General features: G+C 42.2%; 2 protein-coding genes across 2 annotated transcripts; both read right to left on the bottom strand.

The window, feature by feature from the left end:
• Nucleotides 1-328: 328 nt before the first annotated feature.
• On the bottom strand, nucleotides 329-5097 carry snx4 (sorting nexin 4). The gene is made up of 14 exons (XM_085919916.1): nucleotides 4896-5097; nucleotides 4162-4286; nucleotides 3899-4040; nucleotides 3682-3831; nucleotides 3471-3518; nucleotides 3189-3244; nucleotides 3023-3095; nucleotides 2816-2877; nucleotides 2572-2637; nucleotides 2265-2354; nucleotides 2000-2099; nucleotides 1763-1908; nucleotides 1522-1636; nucleotides 329-1185 (listed from the first exon to the last, which is right to left on the bottom strand). Exons 1-14 carry the CDS (start codon nucleotides 4989-4991, stop codon nucleotides 1138-1140), a joined length of 1317 nt encoding a protein of 438 aa, XP_085776042.1. The 5' UTR covers nucleotides 4992-5097; the 3' UTR covers nucleotides 329-1137.
• Nucleotides 5098-7508: 2411 nt separating this feature from the next.
• Nucleotides 7509-14743, bottom strand: LOC147050991 (ras-related protein Rap-2a). The gene is made up of 2 exons (XM_085919918.1): nucleotides 13855-14743; nucleotides 7509-9246 (listed from the first exon to the last, which is right to left on the bottom strand). Exons 1-2 carry the CDS (start codon nucleotides 14166-14168, stop codon nucleotides 9009-9011), a joined length of 552 nt encoding a protein of 183 aa, XP_085776044.1. The 5' UTR covers nucleotides 14169-14743; the 3' UTR covers nucleotides 7509-9008.
• Between the last annotated feature and the right edge of the window lie 113 nt (nucleotides 14744-14856).

Here is a 14856-nt window from a genome sequence, read left to right as displayed (position 1 = left end):
CATTGAAAGTGTCATTAATTAAATGTAGAATTACATCACACAAATACATGCATCATTAAATAATAAAATAGATGTCTTAGTTAAATGTGGAATTAAAATCAATGTATTATGAAACGTGTCATCAATTGATTACAGGAAAATAAATACGTGTTTATTTCATTAATTGTTTTTCATGGTCCTGCATAGTGTACACATTTATTTTATACGTCCAACAGAATCATTCTTACAGATGCATAACAGGAAGTCATTAAGTTTATTAGTTCCTAAAACACCATCTTCCTTGTAAGCAATAGTCTGAATAGAAAACAGAACAAGTTTTTTACAGAAATGTTTATTATTAGTGTTTTACCACAATGATTACAATAACATACAAAAATGATCTCCCAAGAAACAAAGCAATTTTGGTAAAAAAAACAAACAACAGAAAGCTTTAACATTACATTTCTGATCCACAATTTGATCCGATTTTTTTCTGCAGTTTTTGTGATGTCTTCAATTGATTGTTAAAGGCCAACAAGTACAGCGCATGCATGCTTTGGTAACCTGCTTGATGGGAAAATTGGTAGGACCTCTCACTCTCTGCGGTTTATTTGCACATTAGAACGTGTCGTAATAAATTACTCTAAATTAATTATTTACTCCTTATCAGAACACGTCAAAACTTTAAAGGCTTTGGCTGAGTAATGAAACATTTCTTATCAAGGTTATGTATTTGACACAATGAGTTGCAGTTGATTTCGATCAGGGGTGGGGAACACGATTCGCCCCAACCCCACCTCAATTATTTTGAGGCTTTATTTGATTCGAGAAGTTTACGTCAGATCAAATGCTCTCTCGCAGGTCGCATATAGCCCATGAGCTGTTGGTTCCTCACCCCTGATTTGGACAAGGAAAAACCCCAAATGGAACGTACTTCAGTCTTGAGCCTCACATGTACTCTCTCAGTGGATGAAATGATTCCACATCATGCTGAGAAAAGTTGTTGACAAACCTGGATTTGGAGCGCGGAGGATTGGACCAAATGATTCACAATGAGAGTTTATCTCCAAAAGACTAGCCGGACATCAACTGACCAGCGTGGTACCAAAGTTTGAGGTATTGATTTTTGGCTGGGGTGGTGATTGGCTGGAAAGTGGCTCACATTTTGTTGAAACACTCCTTGGCATTGGACCACACCTGGATTCCCTGCGGCACATCAAAATTACGACAAAAATTTGATAAATAGCAAGCAAAAACAAAAAGCTCGGAACTAACTAACTCACTTCAGAGTCGAGCTCGTTTACTTTCCTAGGATAACCATGAGTTAAATGGAACAAAAAGATTTTCATAAAGACAGAATTTTAAATTTTATTGCATTTCTTCAGATAGTGGCCTTCACTCCAATACCTTTTTTCACAAATATACAAACCTATTAAAATGCACCAGCGTATATGAGGGGGAAAAAATGATACACCTCTGCCTACAGAAAAGCTCTCACTAGATTGTGCTGGCGTACCTGGTGTTGTGTCCCACCAAACCTACCTTCTTACACATGCTTATTTGCATAATAGCATAGCTGATGAGTGCCTCGCGTAGATCTCTGTCCTTCTGCTCCTTAAAACGCTCAATGTCTTCCCAGGCTGTTTGCACAAACTCTCTGTAAAGAACGACAGATGCCAGCGCTCAATAAAAGAAGGCCCCGGATCACTTTTTTTTTTTTTTCTTCCCACGGACAACCACTAAAGATAACGCCGAGCAAACAATGTGGAGGATATGAGCTCACTGGCACTCTGCGTTTTTCTCCTTGAGCGTCTGCTCTCCCTCCTGGATGCTCTGCTCCAAGGCCGCCAGTCTGCTCTCCCTCTGCTCCTGGCTCTCCTGGCCAAACAGTTTACTGGTCATCCCCTTCAGGGAGAAGACACGCACCATCTACACGTAAAAACACACACAGTATGCAAGTCGAGCAAAGAAATGGGGTTAGCTCCAGATGCTGAAACGGTCTCATCCATGAATTACCCACCCCGGTGGCAAGCTCTTCTCTCTGCTGCTTCTTGGAGGCCAGATCCTGAGCTGCCACTTCTAACTCATATTGGATCAGCTCATGTTTCCGACACACCGACCTGAGCATACATAGAATACAGAACAGCGACATGATGAAGTGGCAACAATTCCTCAAATTCAAATTGTCATCACAATGTAGTCGATTTGAAAAGTTGATGGGACATCTCAATATTGAGGGAAAATATCACGATTAGATTATTTTTCAAAAATTGCTGAAAACCTACCGCACAGCCTCGGTGTAGAAGAGATATTCCTTCAGCTGGTCAGCATAGTGCTCTTCTTCCTCTAAAATGTCGTCTATTGAAGCAGCATACCTGGCCGCGCACATCGAAAAATGTAGGTATTATTGAAATGTATATTTCTACACAAATGTCAATTTCTTCTTTCTGCGGGTACTCTATCTTGCTCCCACATTCCTGAAGCGCATTACCAAAGAATCTGAACTATAACATCCATTAGCTTCTCACCCAGTTTAAGCTCAAGATCAAGTGCTTTAGAAAAATGAATGGCTGAATGTCAGTTGGTACTCACGTGTCCATGTGGTGACCGGCACTCTGTAGTCCATCTCCCATCTCTTTCTCTATGGCGCTCCATTCACTGGATGGACAAGAGCGATAACGGTACACAATCACAACCTGCCTGCTCTTAATTGACAAGTCAAAGGACAGCAAGATGACATCTTGTGGAGCACAAAATTCACTGCTGTTAACCAGCATATTTAGAACGTTAATGTGGCGCCCCCTGGTGGCGCTAACAAATAATGCATGGCACTCACCTGAAGACTCGTCCATAATTTCCATGGACTTTGTAGACGCCATACAGTCTGTCTGCTACTCTCTGCAAGAAACACAGATAACTACCATGGAGAGCAGAAATACAAAATACCCTGAAGACAGGTAAGCACAATTTCCAACTCTGTCAACAGTTTAGAATGGTGTTACCGAAATTTGTGTTTTGTGTACCGACACGTGCAAATACTCACCGCTCTCACCCTGAGAAGTTGAGAGATGGCCGTGTTCAATTCATCGCTATACTGTTTGAGTGCTGTAAAGCGCCTGGGAAATGCAAGAGAAAATCCAAGTCAGCATCTCTTGTGTTCCGCAATACGGACTTAACAAAAATAAAAGACTGAAGAAAATGACACCGACTTGTCAGGGCTCTTGACTCTGAACATGGCGCTCAGCGACTTCAGTCTGGAGTCCGCCTACCAAAAGAGATCATTTTCAATTTGCTCTTGGATAATATTCCCAGAACAGCTCGAGGAGAATTTGGTCACACGGGTGCATCTAAAGGAATAGAATGTCTTGGAAAAGTTCAAGCTTCGTTCACTTAAACTCGTATCACACAGATTTATGCGTTTCATGAATTTGTACTGGACCCCTAATGATTCTCTAATTATGACCCAGCACTACCGAACAGAAAGACAATACCTTGTCTTGGAAACCTGTCTCGAAAACAGCATCCCTCCACCCTTTCTCCTGAATACAAATGGTGAAGACAGGAGTTTTTCAGTTGACATTTGTGGTCCAGCAAAGATCCAGGTTGCTCAGAAAGGAAGCATTTTCAGCTATGCATTTGCTTTCAAAACATGGAATGTACCGTGTATGAAAATAAAAGTCAAGATGTCCGAGTAGTACAAACCTCAGTAAGGAAAAGGAAAACGATCTTGTCTTTACAGAGGACAGGATGTGACATCACGCGCAGAAGGAAGTTTTCCAGGCCGACTCTCCTCCGCTCGACAAAGTCAGGGTCGAGGTTGTCAGCTGACAGCTTGTGCCACACAAACTCCGCCTAAAGTTGAAAGAACTGTGCATTAATAGACAAAAAAGAACAAGTGCGCATTTCTGTTTCTATTCACCCTTTTCTCTGGCAGTGGAGGGATGATGATGTACGGGTAGGTGACCAACAGGTACGTCCGGAGTAGCTCAAACTCACTGTAGCGTCTCCACAGTGTGTCAGGTGTGGTGGGTGGAGAAACGTTAGGAACTGTTTCAGATGGTCTGTGATGATTTAGCAAAAGGACATTTCACAACCACAGTATTCTGATTATCATTGTGTTGAAGGAATATGAATGAAGTTGCAAATTCTCCTCGTTTTTTTCCCACGACCATTTTGCCCTACCTTGTTTCTACGAGGTAGACGGTGTAGGTTTCCTGCATGTTGACCGTGTTCTTGCCCGTTCTCTTCTCAGCCTCCGCCACATTGATCTCCAGCTTCTTGAAAAGCAATGTTTCCTTTTCCACCATCTGCACAGCATACAATGGTGTCAAACAATAAGGTGTGGTGGACACAGAAGTTCAAGTCCAGCATCCACGGCTTATGGGGATTTTTTTTTTTTTTTTTAACGTTGGAGGAAGTTGGAGGACTTGAAGAAAGTCCACAAACTCCAAACCGGAACCTCTGACTGTGAGGCAGACGCGACCATTTGACACCCTGATGCCCAAGGTGCCAAGTCGAGAAAATATTTAACAAGTCACGAGACTTCCTCTTTCAAGCCCGCATGGTAGCATTACAAAACTCTTGAACAAATAAGGAACCCATAGACTACAGAACACTGAAGGAAAAACTCCATTTAACGCCAACTGCGAGTGTAGAAGCCACTGTAGTTAGCAAGCTAGCTTCATGAGTGAAGTTTGTAGTAGAACAACCTGTCGAAAGCGACATATTCTTTTAGGTTTAACAGTGCACATAGGTGCAATAGCTTTAAAAGTTTGGTAAAACACAAAAAGCTTTCCCTCAACTCCGAAATGTCAATAATGGCGTTCGAAAGATTCCCCCCCTGCTAGCTAGTGGGCTAACAACAACGACAACTTAGAATTCAACGTCACGTTGAAGCAAAATAAAAATAGCACTACCGTGTTGATGATGTTATTCTCCGACTCAGTGGGCGTGATGTCGGTGTTGCCGATCACCGCCACCTGATCTTCAGGACTTCCAGAGTCTGCCATCATCTTCCGCCGAGATGTTGCTGATGCGCCGCGACTGCTCTCCTGGCGTCAGCTGAGCTGGCTCAGCAAGAGAGGTGGTGACTTCTTTGCGCATGCGTACAGCGTGCGCGACGCAGATGATCCTCGTTTTACGACGCAGTGGTGTCGTAACGGGAATTTGTACGTATTTGCCCGAACGCACCGTAGAATCTAATATACAGTAACGCATTCTTTAAGAAATGCTAACAGGCAATACTTATAAACTAAAATACTTATAAAATACTTATTAAAACTAATAATAACAAAAGGCCAGATGTGTGGTGCGCTGACGCACTCTAGAGGGCGCTGTATCTGAGAAGACAAATGTTTGGCTGCCAACAAAAAAGGGGCCAACCTTAAAGGGACAGTGTGTAGAATGTTTTGATTTTTCAATGTTCATTCATTAAAAAAATTACAGACATACTTAGTCAATATTTGACTTGCCTTGTGAGATGGATATTTATTGCTACAAAAGTCTGTTAAACTGTTTCATATAACCATTCATTCAGGTCTAATAAATTCCATAAGTATCGGACGAGTCGACTTTGCATTAATCAGTAGCCAAAAGTTCTCAATTTCAAAAATGTTGATAAATCATTTTCAGTCGTGACTAAGGCTTCACTTCCCTTGTCATTTTGACAAGAAATGATGTGGAGGATCCCAGCTGGAGGAAGCGCAGCGTGGCGTTTTCACAGATGGAACGCTGGGGGAGCTCAGAGAAAGAAACAAGGTGTCGGCAGCTTTTTAATTCGCATACCTGCGTCGTGAAGATCCTGTGAGACGTGTTCAAACAGAATTGAGCTTTTCTCATTCAGTGTCTCCATCGCTGCATGAAGTCTTCCGTGAAAGTTACTCCTGCCTTCACAACAAGGATATTTTTAAAAAAAACAGCGACTGTTGCGTGATTTATTTTCTCATTAGCACCCTGCAACTCTGCACTTAAAACAATATACTGAATACATCATTGCAAATGATGCAACAGACCGATCCTTGTCCGTAATGAAGCCCACCGAGACCCTCGGTCTAAGCCATTCAGTCCTCTGGCCTGTCTCATTACAGCAAATGAAGCACCTGAAGGTGCAGCACATGCCTTGTTTACAGACACGCGTTCATAAGAACAACAAAATGAGGTGAATTAAGGCCATTGAGCTCATTCATTTCACTGCATGGTACCCACTCAAAAAGCTGTTCTTGAGTTAAGCTTTAATATCACTTCCATTTCATTCCCATGTGAAGAGAAACAAAAACAACCCAGTGGATTGTAAAACATCCAAAAGATTCAAGTCAAACAGATTTTCAAGGTCCATTATCGACCTTGGACATTCACACATGGTGGTTTATCTCTAAAATGAAAGCGAGCAATATTCAAAGGCATATTAAATACTCATTAAGAACAAAGCTCATTCAAACACCCAAAGCGATGGCCGTGTCCCTCGTTTGCTCTCGAGTCTTTGAGGAAAGGACAAGAAGTAGTTTAAAAGTCATTGTGGCCGGGCAATGCTTCATCTGGGATATAATTGTCAAAGTTGGAATGCAGCACAGTAGTTATTATAGCGTACTTTCACTGCCGTACGTAAAGACGGCGGCTATTCAAAGCAACAGAGCGTGTCTCCGTAAGCCGGCCGCAGTTCAAGTCAACAAAGTACACAGGAAAATGGAAAGAAAGGCATCCATTTTTGCTACGCTTGGATTCTTTGTGTTCCCTTTAAGCCCCGGAGTTGTCTCTTTTTAGCGGAATGACCAAAAGTCATTCAGAGCCAGCTTAAACATCCATTGGGAATATTTGTGTTGCTCCCATTGTGTCATCCTCTAAAAACAACAAATTACCTCCTTCCTGCTGCTGCAGCCTCAATGTGCCTCCTTCTCCGTTTGACTATAAATAAAACAAAAATAACGACCGAAAGATACTTTTAGTCTTCATTAAAAGTTGCTGGAACTCCAAAAACAGAAATGCTGGAGAAATATGCTTCATTTTACAATCACAATTTCTGTAATGCATAAAGATACTACTATTATCATCATTATTATAAAACCCTAATGTTAATCAATTCCATTTCCCTTAATTACTATTTATTAACCAATTGCTGTTTGTTGAGTGATTAAAATAATCGATGGTAATTTTGAAAATTGATTAGTTGTCGTTTAATCGTTGAATTCTTGCCAGCTCTACATCTTCGATTTAAAAAAATAGTAAAAATGCAAATTGTACTAAAACAATGTACTTATCTGGAAGTAACACAGGATTGGGCAGAGAAGTGTTGGAAGCAGGTGTGTGTGTTCACGTCATAGTAGTTGTCAGTGTTGTCTTGCAGGGGGATTATGGGAGCAGTGAGCCAAGAGCAGATGGAATGAGGAAGCACCTGTGCAATGCAAAACAGAGGAAGGCAGCATCAAAGGTGTCGCTTGCTGTTCCACCCCCCACAACCCCGATTGCATTTTAAATGTTAATACCAGACAATTAAATTCTTAAACACATCCCCTTGCACAAGAAGCTGTCAATCCAAGTGTTGAGCACTTTTATTACGCAGAATGTCGAATGTTAACAGAATCAGAGGAGGATTGAAGAAACACGTAAAAAAATAAAATAAAAAAATAGAAAACCAATATTGTGACACAAGGTGGGAATCAAAAAAATAAAAATTCTGCTTCCTGGTGTTAATTAAAATGCATCCAAAATGCGTACGCCGCTATTTGAATGTTTAGCATCATCGTCGTTACTATGGATACTCTGAACATATCACCGGTGGATGAGGGAGAAAACTAAATTATGCTGGCAAGTATTGGCATCTTGACTTTAACCACCCCAAGCAGTTGTGCTGGATGTTCTGAACTCCTGTTTCCACAAGTAATTCATTAGTTGACTTTTAAAGAAAAAAAAAATCATACAGTAAATGTTATGAACTAGTTTCTTTTTTCATGACCAATTAATCGGGGTGGGGGGGAACACTGGAAGTTTCCAACACCAGTTACTACAACCAATTGAATGAGACAAAATAACACTGAATTTTCAAAGCTCCTTTTTTTCACAACCCATAAATCTGCAAATAACTGAATGTTCTGAACTCCTGTTTTTGCAACCAATAAATGGAATAAGATAGCCCTGAATGTTCTGAACGACTGTTTTTACAATCAAAACAAATACAGTTGAAGAATTATGAACCAATATTTCTTTACAGAATGATTCATTCAAAAAAGCAACAAAAAAAAACATGCAGTGGATGTTCAGAACATGCCCAACACGGATGTAAGCCAACTTGTTCTTCTCAAGACAGCAAACTAGTTGAGTGATCAACAACCCCCTACTGGTTGAAACTAGGTAGTGCACTCTATTTTGCCTGGATTGTTTTCCAGACAAATAATTCACAATGATTACTGAATCAATTGTACCTAGTAGGGATTATCAAACACTGACAGTTGGTTCATTAAGACGATGAGAATTACAAAAAAAAAACAATTGTGGAAGACGATGTGGTTTATCTTTACTGTGTTAAAACGAAAATGCTTTTTCTCTCCATTTACAATATTGGAAAAAACTAGCTAAAATGCTTTCAGATCACCTCTTTGGTTTAGCCCAACAATGAGTAGGAAAAAAAAAACTCCCAAAAAGCACTGCACAAAATGTACATAAATCCAAACCTTTGTTCATATTTGCAGCAAAGGCATCCAAAAAAAATCTGTTACTGTTTGTTGTCACAGTAAATGTAACATTAAAGTAAATCTTACGAACATTAAAAAAAAAAAAAAGGAAGGTCCCGCAGTGGAATTCTTTGCTGATGATGACTAAAAAGGTGGAGAGCAACATAAGGCGAGGGTATGTTTTTTTTTTTTTTTTAGTTCTCGATATCCTATCACGTCATGAACAATGTCACTTTGATTTTACGAATCCATCGTGTTCAATCGTTTAATCGCCGTGTGTGCGGCGCCCATGTGTGTGAGTGTGCCAAGTCCACGCCTGTGTGTCGCTGCCATAAGTGCCAACCCCCCCCCCCCCCCCCCGGATGGCTATTGTATATTGCAAGATGAGCAGCAGGGGTCGTCCTTGTCGGGCTGGGCGGCGTAGTCCATCTGCCGCACGATCTCGGCGAACAGTTCGTCCACCATGGTTTTGCTTTTGGCTGACGTTTCCATGAAGGGACAGCCCCACTCCTCAGCCAGCGCCTGGCCCTCGCTGGATGACACTTCCCTCTCGCTCTCCAGGTCCACCTTATTGCCCACCAGGATTACGGGGACCTTCTCGTACCTGAAAGACGCACACAAACCGCGCTGTGTGTTAAAAAGTGCAATTTCCGGCACGCTAGCTTTCAATAAGCAGAGTCCATTTCATTTTCATCTACTCATGAATACATGACCCCAATGTGGACTTTAATCTGAACTATCCTGTTCAACACCAGTGAGAGAAAAAAAAAAAAAAAAAGAACTCACAGGATGGATCACAAGATTAATCGCAAGTTCCCCTTCAGCTCATCTCCCCTAATTGTTGCACAAAATAGAGGATGGCCATACTATATCATTTGATGAAGTGATCATTCACGATTCTGTCACGTCTGGCCTCCTAGTAAATTTTTAAGTTCATTTTCAAATGTATTATTTTTCCTCACGCCGATCTTGCCTTAAAATCCTAAAAGTGCTATTTAGCTGCATCCAGCAGTGTTTTTTTTTTGGTCCATCTCTTAAAATGCTTCCTTAAAATCAGAGAACATTAACAGCCATCACCGGATTTCACGGCGCTTGCTTCTGTGTTAATAGAAGAGTTGCTCTCTGTAATCGAGCCACTTATTTCAACTTGTGTGGCTCACTGGGGCCTCGTTGTTACACAAAGACATGTGGCATACAGGAGAGGGTGGCTATATATAGTCATAATAACAGAGGAGGAAACTTGTGCTCCCTGGAGGTGTGAGACTGTGGCTGCCAAAGATATCCAAGCTCCAAGGGGGGGCTCGGGAGAAAAAAAAAAAAAAGGGTGTCGACCACCCTGTGTCTGGACCTGTAATAGCAGATACTACATGCGGCTGTCTAGACAGATTTCTCGAAGATGGCAAACAAAATACATGGAATGAAAATGTAAAATCCCAAACGTTGGTTGTGCTAATGCAGCGACTCCGACACGGTAAACAACACGTCACGCTTTAGCCTTGAGCTGGCGAGCCTCGGGGCGGCCGTACGGGTTTACTGTGACTGCCCCGTTGCCAGACACATCTCATCTATAATGCATGGCGCGTCAAATCGCGCCCGTCTTGCTGACGGATGCCGCAAGCCGCCGATGGGATCGGGACTCTCGTTTTTTTTAGGGGGGCTCAAACCAACAAGACGAGGCGGGATTTTTGACAATGGCTATTTATGGAAGGGTCTGAGTCAGAGAATTACAAGCGCCTCTCTATTTTGGCACATGGAAGATATAATTCAGTGGAGATCAGAGCTATGTCTTTTGTAAACAACTCAAGAGAAGATCAAGGGTGGTATTTGAAAACTGGGATTCTCCCGTGTCTTTGAAAAAGGGCCCGTCCCATTTCATTCCATCCTTGATGCTACTAACAGATGACGTGGACTTTGCCCAACAAAGACATTAGGGTGAACCAATGAGATTTCCCCCTTCATTCTTAATAGCAAAAAAAATGTACAAAAAATCTGACATATACAAGCCTTTTGGTAAAATTATTGTCACCGGAATTCATGTAACCGTGTCCACACAGAAATGTGGTTCTTCACAAAAAAAAAAAAAAGCCTTAAATGCTATAGGTAGTTCCAACGTTTGCATTTTTACCAATAGAGCAGCTCGCGGGACTCGTGGTTAGCACGTCTGCCTCACGTTTCTGAGGTTGGAGCTTTAAATATCTGCCTGGACCTTCTTGTGTGCAGTTTGTGAGTTGAGTTGAATTAGAAGGGGCGTGGTGTGGTGGTGGTGGGAGGTGTTGGGATTCCTCCTCTGGCTTCCTTCTCCAGCCAGCAAGCAAGTTTCATTGAAGATAACCGATAAATGGGGCCACGACTGAGAGTGAACGGAAAGATAGACAGTGGACTAAGGTTTCTTAATCTTCTGGAACACAATTACTCCAGTAGATGTATCTCTAAGTGACTGGCTATCAACACAGGGTGTATCCCATGTCTCGGCCCATCTTCTGGCCTTTAGATAATGAAAGTGTCAATGGATGGAAGGAGTTTCCAACTTTTCATCATATTTAGTAGACCCTGCAGCTTGACGTCTGTGTAAACATCAAGGTCGATCACTTTATCTCAGCGTGCTTCCTCGTCGCTCTCTGACCGTGGCGCTGTTATTTACATGCCCGGCGAAGTCACCAATCACCGCTCGTCCCTGGCGTGAAGAATGATGCGGTCCACGGCAGGCTCGCAAAAGGTCCGCGGTGTAATCACGTTCGCCCGTAGCCTCCGTTGACAGCCGGCGCTGATGGACGCTGACAGAGCGACTCCTCTGACCCGAGCTAATGTAGCTGTGACGGATCGCTTCTGTTTTGGCGGCGGACAAGTCGCAGTGACAACACAATGTGGATTTCTAACAAGCACTTTGTCTTTCGTCTAGTTTTTTTTTTTTTTGCGCAACTGTAAATTCCCTCACGTCTGATATCATTTGTTATCTTGACGACATGGGTGGAGCTCAGGCGAAAGATTCATACAGTCTTTTGAAAATAAGGAGAGAAACAACCATGTACTTTTTACACACCACGGGTCAATTTAAGAGTCTTCCACGAAGCGAACGTGTTCCAGGGGATAACCCGCACAAAGACAGGGAGGAAATGCAAACCCCCACACAGGAATGCCGGAGCCAAGATTGGAACCGCAGACCTCAGAAGAGTGAGATGGACGTGCAAACCACAATTTAGTAACATTTTCCATAGAATGTTTCCCTCTAAACTGCTTCATCTTGAAGCTTTTTTAAATGCGCACCAACTATCAGAATGAAACGTGCGTAGGAGTAGCGTGTGAAATTGCGAAAATACATTTGTGCCGTGACATTAGAGAACAACACCAGATTCTCTCCCGACGCGTGGGGCGAAATCACGCGACAGCCGGGCTGCAGCTGGAGTGTGAAGGCTCATGCATGCATTAGCATATAAACACGCAGGATATAGGAATCGACGCAATCGGCAGGAAACGAACCGACCTCATTACTACATTCACTGTTGCGCAAGTGCTCAGAAAATGCTTAAAAAGTAGCGTATATAAAACCAACCTGTTGAACTATAAAAAAAAAACAAAAAACTGATATTGATTACTGTCAAACAGATCAATTTATTGCTCATTTAAAAGTGTATGGGAAGTAGACCTTGGGAAATAAAATCTTATGAAATTAGGACAGCGATATTGAGGGGAAAAAAATAAAACAAAATACAATTACTGGTAGATTATTTTTCAAAATTGTTCAGACGTAATCCAAATGCAGAATAATTTGAGGATCCAGGAATAATTTCATCACATTATGCTTGGTAAATTTTACAAAAGCATTCAGCCTGTTCAACCACAGCTTGTTGCTCAATAGTCAAGCACATTCGTCTCCTCGGAGGTCAAATATGTGAAAAATAAAACAAAGTCGCTACTTTGTCTCAGTTTTTTTGCTGCCCTTTCAAAAAGCAGACTATTCCAGTCAATATGTCATTGAGTGAGGGTTAATCCAACAATAGCTAGCAGCGCCAAGTCAGTTATGTGAAGCACTAAACTACAAATTGGGCATGGGCGCCAGATTACATTTTGTCGATTGTTCATGGGGAAAATGAAATTCTCTATTGCTAAATCTAAATCTATTACTAACCTACGCTAACGGAGTCAAAACCACAGTAAATATTTGCATGAAAAACACTTATCGTGTCTTTCTGGCGTCGTAAACCAACGTCCCCCTATAATTAGCCCCACGGGAACGTTAATGCGTATCAATCAATTTTTATAGAGTTGCCGACTGTCGGGAGTAAAATGCTGTAAGCTATTTTATTACTCATCAAGCAGCTCAAACAACTTTGTTGTAAATTTACATCTCGAGTTCTTTATCATTGCATTCTGTGCAGAACATATCAATGTTACGGCGAGACATCATTTATTATACTTAGTGTTGCTCCCGGGGAGGAATCATAGTTCTTATTTGGGTCTCGACTTGTAAAAGTAGAGAAGCCTGGTGTAGATTTTAGACATCAATCTTTAGCACTATTTCTGTAGCTGTACTTTTGAGAATAGATATGCTGGACTCTTAGACATAATAATTATTCGATTTCCCTCATCACTACTCAGGGAATGCTGTAGTTTCAAAGCACAACTTTTGTCTAAATGAAGCTCCTCAATGCACTTCAACATAGTTCCTTGGCATCAAGATGGTGAACAAAAACAGCAAGGAGGTGAATAACAGAACAGGTTCCAACACAAATGTGGAAATAGGCTCATTCAAAAATATGCGGGGGTTCACGATAGAAGTAATTTAGTTCTGACTCAAACTTGTAAGTAGTTTGAACAAACATGTGTGAGTCGTAATTTATCGCTAGGTCCAAAAATGAACAAAACAGCTATGAGAAAAGCCGAATTGCAAAGTGGTGAAAAATATAACAGTGTCTTTGCACATTCCAAATCAAATTGGCCACATGCTATTTAATGTGGGATGATGTGTTTTAAATATGTTTTGGGAGCAGGTTTAAACTACAAATATGTTCATGTATCAACATTTTTAGAGTGTTGATGTTCATGATTTGCACATTTCTGCTATTATTAAAGGGTTCACTAAAATAGAGCAGCCATGTGTTGTTTAGTGTCTACAGGCCCACTGTATTGTGTCTATAGGCCCACCCATGCACCACCACTATGTGACATTAATTAATGCATGCATTTAACAATTGGACATCAATATTCCACCCACCTTTTGACTCTGATGATCTGGTCTCTCATGGGCTTAATGTCCTGAAAGCTCTGCTGGTTGACCAGACTGTAGACGAGGATGAAGCCCTGTCCGTTCTTGATGTACAGGTCCCGCATTGAGGCGAACTGCTCGGTACCGGCGGTGTCCAGGATCTCCAGGACCGACGGCGAGGAGTCCACCTCGATCTCCTTGCGGTAGAAGTCCTCGATGGTGGGGTCGTACTTCTCAATGAACGTCCCGGTGACGAACTGGACCGTGAGGGCGGACTTGCCGACCCCGCCGCTGCCCAGGACCACCACTTTGTACTCGCGCATCGTTGAATTCAAGTCGAAAAGCGGCTCAAAATCACAACGTTCACCATTTTGTGTCGGTTGTTGACAATAATAGCACGATCGGTTCGACTCAAAGCACAAAGACCCGGTGCTCCGGCACGGGCTTCATTGTGGAAATTCCTTCCCCCCCCACACACACACACACACACACCACAAACAACGCAGGGCCACGCGCCGACGGCTACACTACCGCCCGTTCCATGGAAGGTGACGGGACCAAAACGGTTTTGCTTTTCATATGCATACGCTCAGTCTTTGACATAAAAAAAAAAAAAAAAAACTTGCTCCATGGAGAACGCTGAGGGGGGGGTAAAATGCCTTGACTTGCCCCCCGCCCCCTAAAAAAAAAAAAAAAAAGAAACAGATGAGCGCAAGCGCGCGTTTAAAAGCGAACCCGGAAATAGCCACGAAATCAAAAATCGACAACGAATATATATCTGATAAAATATTTCCCGACGTCTCGGGCATGTTTACGTCTACCGGTTACTTTCCAGTAGGATGCCAGCCGCCATAGTGTCGGGCGGAGACCCACGACCTCTGCGTAAGCGCCCCCTAACCCTAAAGTTCCCTCCTGTTTTCCGTAGCAAAGTCCCACCCACCTCTCGTTCTGCCATTTGATTGGCACTCAAGACGGACCAATGGCGTCTTGTGAAGCCCGCGGTACCGAATG

Source organism: Syngnathus leptorhynchus, chromosome 9 (genome assembly GCF_054491065.1).
Source record: "Syngnathus leptorhynchus isolate UIUO chromosome 9, UIUO_Slep, whole genome shotgun sequence".
Classification (NCBI taxonomy): domain Eukaryota; kingdom Metazoa; phylum Chordata; class Actinopteri; order Syngnathiformes; family Syngnathidae; genus Syngnathus; species Syngnathus leptorhynchus.
Note: the sequence above shows the minus strand (reverse complement) of the source record. Positions and strands in the feature narration are given on the sequence as shown.

Coding starts and splice junctions, on each gene's coding strand:
- snx4 (XM_085919916.1), bottom strand. CDS start 4,991: ATGATGGCAGACTCTGGAAGTCCTGAAGATCAGGTGGCGGTGATCGGC. Junction 4,041..4,161: donor GTCTACCTCGTAGAAACAAG/GTAGGGCAAAAT, acceptor AAATCATCACAG/ACCATCTGAAACAGTTCCTA. Junction 3,245..3,470: donor AGACAGGTTTCCAAGACAAG/GTATTGTCTTTC, acceptor CTCTTTTGGTAG/GCGGACTCCAGACTGAAGTC.
- LOC147050991 (XM_085919918.1), bottom strand. CDS start 14,168: ATGCGCGAGTACAAAGTGGTGGTCCTGGGCAGCGGCGGGGTCGGCAAG. Junction 9,247..13,854: donor CAGATCATCAGAGTCAAAAG/GTGGGTGGAATA, acceptor TGCGTCTTTCAG/GTACGAGAAGGTCCCCGTAA.